This window comes from Octodon degus, unplaced genomic scaffold (genome assembly GCF_000260255.1).
Source record: "Octodon degus isolate 3935 unplaced genomic scaffold, OctDeg1.0 scaffold00146, whole genome shotgun sequence".
Classification (NCBI taxonomy): Eukaryota; Metazoa; Chordata; class Mammalia; order Rodentia; family Octodontidae; genus Octodon; species Octodon degus.
The window spans coordinates 1,001,747-1,010,954 of NW_004524722.1; the positions used below are offsets into that span (position 1 = coordinate 1,001,747).

Sequence of the window (9,208 nt, forward strand, 5' to 3'; positions counted from 1 at the left end):
GCTGGCGCCTTTTTAGGCTTGGGCTCTGGCTTTGGAGGAGCTGGTTTAGCAGACAACCTTGCAGATCTTCTCTGTGGTTCATCCTTCACCTTGGCTTTATCACCTTTAGCATCCCCTTCGGCCTTTCTCTTGGGCATGGTGGCGACAGCGGCAGGTCACAGGCACTAGACACGAGATGCAGCGGCGCACAGCTTTGGGCGGCCCGGGGGTCGTCCTCGCTTCTTCTTCACACTACTCCCTCCATTCATTCTTGCAGCAAGTATATAACCCTTCTAGACAGGACAAGTCCTTGTTCTCAGGGACACAGCATCTGAGTGGCAGAGCTGGACAGTAGACAAGGTCAAAGGGTGATTAGTGCCATGAGAAATCACAGTGAAGATAACAGAATTATAAGGACCTCGTGTTTTATTTTGGGAGCTCAGAGAAGGCCTCCCCAAAGAAGTGACATTTGAAGAGAACCCTGAAGAAGTGAAGAGGCAATCTATGTGATGGCTATGAAAATTGTGTTCCAAGGCTGGCCAGGTAGCTCAGCAGATGAAACTGCCTACTTAGGCAGGTGCAGGGATCAGGGTTCAATCCCAGGCCTGCCGTACCAGCCCCACCCCTGAGACGCGCTGAGACAGCAATTGAGACTGGGTATGGTAGTGCACGCCTGTAATCCCAGCGCTTGGAAGACTGAAAACAGGAGGATCACTACAAGTTCAATCTGTGTAGTGAGACCCTGTCCTAAATGCATTTAAAGAAGAAGAGGAGGAGGAAAAAGAAGAGGAGGAGGAGGAGGAGGAGGAGGAAGAGGAGGAGGAGGAGAAGGAGAAGGAGAAGGAGAAGGAGAAGGAGAAGGAGAAGGAGAAGGAGAAGGAGAAGGAGAAGGAGAAGGAGAAGGAGAAGGAGAAGGAGAAGGAGAAGGAGAAGGAGAAGGAGAAGGAGAAGGAGAAGGAGAAGGAGAAGGAGAAGAAGGAGAAGGAGAAATGAAAAGAAAATTGTGTTCCAGGCAGAGGGCACAGCCAGGGCCTTCTAAGTGGCTGGAGCTTCGAAAGTGAGGAGTGGGGAGAGATGATCCCAGGGAAGGGATAGGGAGGGAAGTACAGCCTAAAGGGCCCTACAAGCCCCCTCAAAGACTTCAGACTTTGATCTAAATAGAACAGAGAAGTGGTCTGGGGAGGTGGCTCAGTGGTTTAAGTGCCTGTCTGACAAGTACAAGGACCCAAGTTCAATCCCCGGCACCACATACCATATGGGGTACATGTCTGCAATCCCAGCACTGAGGAGGCTGAGATAGAAGGATCACTGTGAGTCCAATCTGTACAGTGAGACCCTGTACCAAATAAATAAATAAAAGATTTTTTTTAAATTTTAAAAAGAGTGAAGTGACACGACTTTGCTTACGTATGCTTAAATTCTAGGTTAAGTCTCTAGTTGGAAAATCTCCTCTTCTTCTGTCTCTTACATTCCAAACTCAGCATATGATTCTTTTAATAGCTTGGTGCATTTTAGGATACATATACTCATTGTAAATTATACCTTAATTTGAAAAGCTTAAAAAATAAAACTTTAAATGCAAATCCATGCCAAGAAGATCAAGTGAAAGCACCTATTGGTGCAGCTGAAAATTGCCAGAAGGGAAGTGATTGGAGTTCCTTTTTAATGTAACTTAATATTATGGAATTGTTTTTATACATTCTTTAGTTATACTTTTCTGTTGGGTGTTCAAGACCTGTTTTAATTAAAATTAACCTCTTATTCCCTGTCAAGGTCAGTAAAGTCTCCTCAGGCACTACTTTGGAACCAAGCACAGAGCCTCCTAGCTTCTCGGTGTCAGCCACCAGGACTGGTTATGACCTTGCTTGCCCGTGTTGCTTTCTCTAAAACCTCAGGAAACTTTCTTCTTCAGGTGACTGTCCTTTAGCACATTGTACACCTGTTGATGTCTGTCATCGGGGATCTGGCAGTCTCCCTGCTCAGGAGGTTGCATGATTTATCAAGGTTGTAGGCTCTTGTAGAAAGATTCCTCATGTCCTAGGTCCTCATTAACTTTGGAAGGCCAGGGCCATAATATTGGCTGTCCTCTCAGCCCAGTTACCTTTCTCATTCTGGCCTCTAAACTTTAACTGTTGAACACCCAAAAGAAAAAAATCAGCTACATTAGTATTGTAGTGGAAGCAGTGAGTTAATAGAAAGAGGTCTTTTATTTCTTATTAACCATGGTTGTTTTAATAATTCAGAAAACAGTTATATGGTTTTACAAAGAAAATTTGAGATCGAAAGCCACATATAGTGTTTCAGCATGACTATAACAATGACATTAATTTTGGAACACACTTAAATATCCATCTTAGTATAGAACAGAGTGACATATATAACGCATACACTACGTAAGGTTTTTAAATTTTTTATTCATCTAATGAGAAAAAAGATAAAATAGCAATGAAACAGTTTCAAAACAGGTTAGTAGGACAGTTACAATAATTAATACATTGCATATTGTTGTCTTCATAGTAGTTATTCAGAGGACAAATATTTATTGTCTTCATAGTAGTTATACAGACATGATATCTTGTCTAAATAATATTAATACAAACCTTTCTTCTCATTGAACTAAAAGAAAGTAGCTGTATATCTATCCTAACTACTTTGTATAAACTTTTTTTTTTACTACAAAATGGTCCTTATATCCCCCTTGTTTTTACATAAGTTTTTTTAAGGATTATTACTTGACTAGTAATCTCATGTTGATTTGACATATATCTATCACAAGTAACTGGAGCACAAGAAAAAGGCAAATGTCTGAGTTTAAAAGAAAAAGGTTATCACTGTAAGCAATCCTGGTTTTATATCTTAGAAGACCCTTACACTCAGAAGGCATGAATATACTCAGTATACCAAGAAGTTAGTAATAACGAGTGTCATAGCTATATGAAAACTTTGACTCTTAATTTAGTTTTGTACCAAGAGCATCTTTTTTTTTCAATTTTTAAATTTAATTTAATTTAATTTTGAAGAGTATCTTTTGATGAAAAAAACCTTATGGTGTTATTTATATAAAACTTAACTTTTTTACAATGACCAATGTAAACATCACAATAATATATTAAACAATATTTATTGGGGTGTCTCCATAAAACTATGGAGACCACCAGGATGTCCTTAGTGAACAAAGTTTGGAATAATGTATTTCCAAGCAGCTTCTCCTTTATTCATCAAGGAAAGTCCTGTCCAACAGTTTCCTGGGGAGTTTCTATTTAATTTTCTTACAAAGTTTTGATGACCTATGAGAATGAGGTCATAATAATTAATACATTATTTTGATCAATAAAAGAATCACAAGTTATCGAAGACAGACAATAATGTGTATTACATTTGTAAAACCAATCTTAAGATCATGTTGGGGCTGGAGAGATGGCTCAGTGGTCTAAGGCACCTACTTAGAACAAGCTTGGCAAAGCATCAGGGACCGCGGTTCAATCCCCCAGCACCACATGCCAGCCAGCCCCGCCCCCTGGTGGGCTGAGCTGGCCACACACACACACACACACACACACACACACTCTCTCTCTCTCTCTCTCTCTCTCTCTCTCTCTCTCTCTCTCTCTCTCTCTCTCTCTCTCTCTCAAATAAATAAAAATTTAAAAAAAGATCATGTTGATCAGTGGTCACCTGAGTGGAAGCATAACTTTAATTTTAATGACATTTATCTATGAGCCAAATTAAACTACAGACAAATGTTCAAGAAATCTAAAAAAGCAAAAGAAAAAGAAAAATTGTGTAGGCCAAACAAAACAGCTGTAATTATAGTACAGACAGAAAAACATACATAAGACAGTTTGTTTAGGGGCTGGTGAGATGGCTCAGTGGTCTAAAGCACCTACTTGGAACAAGCTTGGCAAAACGTAGGGACCGCAGTTCAATCCCCCAGCACCACATGCCAGTCAGCCCCGCTCCCTGGTGGGCTGAGCTGGCCACACACACACACACACACACACACACACACACACACACAAATTTAAAAAAAAAAAAGACAGTTTGTTTATAAAATCAGAGTGCACTAAGATATATTTGGCCAAATTGAATTATAATAACTCATAATTTTTACGTTTGTAACCATAAATGACTAGTCAGAACTTTTTGTAGGTCAATTAACAGAGATTCCTATAATAAGAATTAGAAGGAAGGGCCAGCCAAATAGCTCAGTGGACTAAAGTGCCTGCTTAGGCAGGTGCAGTGACTGGGGTTCGATCCCCAGTGTGCCATGCTGCCACCCGCTTCTCTCCAGCACACTGAGATGGTGACTGAGACTGGGCGTGGTGATGAGCACCTGTAATCCCAGAGCTTGGGAAGCTAAAAACAAGAGGATCACTGCAAGTCCAATCTTTGTAGTGAGATCCCTATAGACCCTGTACTAAATACATAAATAAAAAAAATTAGAAGGATAAAAACCTTTTACCTATAATCAGTAGTGTTTCATACTTTATTTTGGAAACTCTGGCCCTTTTTTTTTTTTTTTTTCATTTAGCCTCTGGCTTGGGCACTTTTACACCTTTTGTCACTTACACAGACCTTGTCTTCTAATAGTGTTTTTGGAAGCCTTCTCTAAAAGACTTAACACAGTTTGAGTTAACATTGTGTTTTAATAACATTTTATATCTTGACAAGCATTTAGGTAATTTTAAGATATTTTTGTGGTCCTGGCCACTTTAACGGACTGAATATAATTTTTATTTATATTTTTAAAATCTTTTTGCAGCATGATTTTTTTTTTTCTGGCCTCTTGATGCCTTCAGGGCAGGTCTGGTTTGGCTTGAGGATCTGGGGATCGAACCGCAGATTGTGAGCCTGACTGCTTTCTTTAAGCAGGTACTTAAACAGCTGAGCTAATGGGGAGGCCCCCCCGCAGCATGATAATTTTGTCTGCTTGTGAATGAAGCTGTGAATTGCCTGCTGTATAGGTAAGACTGCACATGTGGGCCACCACACAAGCATGGCCAAATGATGCAGAGGGGAAGCTGCTTTTCCATTACATGGTTCTCTCACTGGCTTGCCATGTTGCTGTCTCCACAGGCACCGCTTGCTGGGCTGTGACATTGGCAACTGGTGCCACCCTGCCATGGACACAGCCCCTGAGGGTGAAACCCACCCCTCGGTGCCCTGCACCACGCCTGCGCATGGCCAGCTTTCCCACTCACCCACACTCCCCATGCGCCAGGCCAGTCACTCCTGATAGTGGTGCTCTGGCTCTTCAGGCCCAGGCCAGACACTGCCTGTGTTGCGCCACCACCTCCTTTGTTATCACCACCTCTGACAGTGACCACATGGCCATCTTAGATGCACTGTGTCAGCCTCAAAAAAATCTGGAGGTGCAGGCTATGAAATAGTCTCTACTTTTGTCTTTATCTTTCCCTAGTCAAGGAATTTTTAAATTTTATTTCACTCTGTCCCAAGTATCCACATCCAAAGTTCCTAACTGCAAGAATCCTGGGTTATGTTTGGTAACATCTTGTAATATTTTTGAAGAAGATCATACTAAGTTCCAATCTGAAAAGATCTCAGGGAAAACCATTTCTCCTCTGTTATATGCCCATTTAAGATTTTTTTCCCAATTCTTACCCAATTACCTATATCCAAATTGTCTGCCTGAGGAAACCACGGATTATGCTTGGGTACTTCCTGTAGCACTTCTGATAAATTTCTGGTCAGCACATGATCCCATGAGTGTTTTAATAAGCTTCAGAGCAGCTGCTTATATCTCTGCTCTTCGACTCACTGCTTCTGCCACATATTTATTCCCAGCTGCTAAATGGCTATTTGTGGCAGGGAACGCTTTACCTTTCCATTCCCTTGGAGACACCTTTGCAATCCTTCCCATGAAGACTTCCTTCTATAGTCTCGAGGCTCAGGCAATTGTCAGGAGCTGATCAGACTCCCAATCTTATTAACAAGCTTATGGAAAAGGATTAAGTAAAAGAGACAATGCAATGGTCTGTGGGAGTCTAGGAAGGCAGGAGCTTTCTTGGAACTAAAACAAAGACTTCTCTGGACTGTTAGAATTCACCGGGTCCTTGACAAATCAGAGGGCTGCAGGGAAATGGAGGGCACATCTGAGGTGAGACAAAAGGCAGGTGAAAATGAGCAAGATTTGACAAGTTGGACTAAAGGCATTCCAAGCAGTAAATCTTGCTAATTGAGAGCAGTCTTATCTCTTAGTTGGCAGTTATTGCCTGAATAAGGAGTGCGAACTAAATGTCCTCAGTTGCTGCCTTATCTTGCCTTCAGAGGCTGTGAATGTGAGCTCTGAGAGGATGGTGACTGGTTCCTTAACCCTTAGCCTGGTCCCCAACACTCCCCTGTCTAAAAGACTCATCCTCGTCAGCTGGGAAGGGCCAACTTGGTAGCATAAGGCAAGAGAGGGGATGTGCCAAGCCAGGGGAAGAGCATCAGTCCATCTCCCCTGGAGCCAGCTGAGGGGCTAGCAGTGGAGTGCCCAGGCCCAGTCTCCCTCCTAGCGTCACAGACAGAACACTGGTCCAGAAACCTTGAAATATATCTTTGGACACAGAAAAAGAACCACAGCTGAGAAGGGCTGTTTTATTTTATCTGCTTTATGAACAACAAAAGTGTATTCAAGCATTCTTGGAGGCAGAGAGTCTTGATCCAAATGAATGACAATTTCATTGAGTCATGAGAAAATTCTTGAAGTTGTTTGGGAGAGGAAGATGGGCTGATGAGGCACCTCTGGGGCCCAGGCGAACAGCAAGCCTGTCACGGGAAGTCACTGGACACTGGGAGAACAGGGTGTGTATGGAGCAGAGCCATGCCTGGTTCCTGTTTGAGCCTTGGTTTCCTCATCCACAGAATGAAGACACCACCAGTGGCCCTGCGTGCCTCTCACGGGAAGGGAATAGTGAAAATTGCAAGATGTGAGGGAGGAAAAATAGGAAAGTAACCTATTTTTATAAGCCAAACTCACATGGTGCAGGTGTGGAAATGGCCAGGCTGCTGCTTTATACAGCCCCTCCTGGAGCTGTGGGCTCCCAGACTTGGGACAGGCCAGACAGCACAGGCCCATCTGCTTTCCCTGGCCTGTCTCCTGCAGCCTCCTCCTGACGCTGAAGTCATCTCTCTCCCCGGACCTTGCTGGGCCCCAAAGGCCTTGGCCTGATCTTGCTGGGACCATGGTTGGACTGAAGCCTTCAGAAGTGCCTCCCACGACAGCCGTGAAGTTCCTGGGGGCGGGCAGCGCGGCCTGTTTTGCTGACCTCCTCACATTTCCACTCGACACAGCCAAGGTCCGCTTGCAGGTAGGTGCCCTTCAGCCTCCAATCACTGTTCACATCGAAGGAGGGGCTGGCCACCTCCTCCACACACTCAGGCCATCAGCCAACACGTGCATCCTCACACAGAGCCCCGGGGAGACCACACACGCCACTGCTTAGGACCCTTCCCTGCCTCCTCCCCACCACCAGTGCCCAAGACAAGAGAAAATCTAAATGTCTAGGTAGGATGCGACAGGGCCCTTTACTGCCTGGCCCTGCTTTGTAAACCAGAAAGTGTGAAACAAAGGGAAGGAACTGTGTGACTGGGAAAGCCACTAATCATTTATATAATAGAAAAAACTTCTGCACCTCTGGTTTTCTCTGAAGATAAAATGCCACAGTGTGTACAATATAGTGTTGGGGTTTGTTTGTTTTACAATGTTTTTGTGCTGGCTAAATGACAGGTTTTGGACAACAAAAGGGAAAACTTAAAATCTTAGCATTTAATTTTTAAAACAGATAATCACTGAAATCGAATCATACAAAGAAAATTGACAGAGTCAAATCTCTTACATCTACCCCAACCATGATGTATGAGCAAATTAAAAGGAAAATTATAGGACTCCACATGTACAATATAAGGTACAGTTCAGCACGAAATACAATGTAGTTTTGAGAACTATAAAATGTTCTCAAAAACCTCATTGTGATGTGAAGGACAAGTTGGTCCTCAAGACCCAGGCAGGCGGGTCCAGCCCACACAGGCGCCCTGTGCACAGCCCCTTCCCACCACCACCCGCCCCTCAGCCTCTGTGATTGTCCTCCAGATACAAGGAGAGAACCCAGCAGCCCAGAGAGTGCAGTACCGCGGCGTGCTGGGCACCATCCTGACCATGGTGCGCACCGAAGGCCTCCGAAGCCCCTACAATGGGCTGGTGGCCGGGCTGCACCGCCAGATGAGCTTTGCCTCCATCCGCATCGGGCTCTATGACTCAGTCAAGCAGTTCTACACCCCCACGGGAGCAGACCGTGAGTGCCCAGAACCCACGGACACCAAGGGGGCAATGGAAGCGGAACTTACTTGTGGTTCAGGACCCAAGAGCAGTCTAGACTCAGAGGCACAGCCCAGATGTGGGAAGCTGTTACAACATGCAGAAGGCTGGTGGCATCAGGGACAGTCCTAGGCCCTTCTGTGGGGGAAGGGTGTGGGCAGCTTGGAGAAAAGCCTTGGTTGGCATGGACTCTGGCATATTCTCTTGGCCTTCCCCAGATGCCAGCGTCGCCACCCGGCTTCTAGCAGGCTGCACCACAGGAGCCATGGCAGTAACCTGTGCGCAGCCCACGGATGTAGTGAAGATACGATTCCAAGCCAGCATACGCCTGGGGCCGGAGAGCGGCAGGAAATACAGCGGAACTATGGATGCCTACAGAACCATCGCCAGGGAGGAAGGGATCAGGGGCTTGTGGAAAGGTAGGCTCAGGGGGCCTCAGGCAGCGCACAGAGCAAGTTGGGAACTGCCAGAATGGTGCATTCCAGTGAGGCCATAAGAACATCCTGAACCAACGCCTCACACACCATCACAGGGCAGCAGATTCAGTCCAACTTACAACACTTCCCCATGTGCAATGTGCAGCCTGCTGTGACAGAGACAATTGGTGGGACACGGTACACTCTCAGGGTGCATTCAGACGACAGAGGAGATGAGACACATCAAGCAGCTGCCATACCACAAGCAGGACATGCCAGGTGCCCCACCAGAGGTGTAGACCCAGAGCTTGGATTGAGTACACTGGCTCCAGAGAGAAGGGGGCACCTGAGCTGGCCTTAAGGTTGAGTGGGCCTGAGGTGTGTGGAGACAGTGTGGAGGAGCCTTCCACCACCACAGAACAAAAACAGGTGCCAGAGGTGCACAGGGTGCAGTGAGATACAGTGAGGAGAGGTCTTTTTTTTTTTTTTTCAA

General features: G+C 45.0%; 1 protein-coding gene across 3 annotated transcripts in view; it reads left to right on the forward strand.

Annotated features, from left to right (window-relative positions):
* Positions 1–9,208, forward strand: part of Ucp3 (uncoupling protein 3) — a 21,537-nt gene that overhangs the window by 6,019 nt on the left and 6,310 nt on the right. The window contains exons 1-4 of one of the 3 annotated variants that reach the window (XM_004641915.2): positions 4,855–4,943; positions 7,088–7,292; positions 8,075–8,276; positions 8,518–8,718. In XM_004641915.2, the coding sequence (XP_004641972.1) occupies positions 7,167–7,292; positions 8,075–8,276; positions 8,518–8,718 (529 nt within the window). In that variant the 5' untranslated portion in view covers positions 4,855–4,943; positions 7,088–7,166. Of the gene's footprint in view, positions 1–4,854; positions 4,944–7,087; positions 7,293–8,074; positions 8,277–8,517; positions 8,719–9,208 lie in introns of those variants that run through there. The other 2 variants (XM_023702144.1, XM_023702143.1) reach the window with 2 other exon arrangements.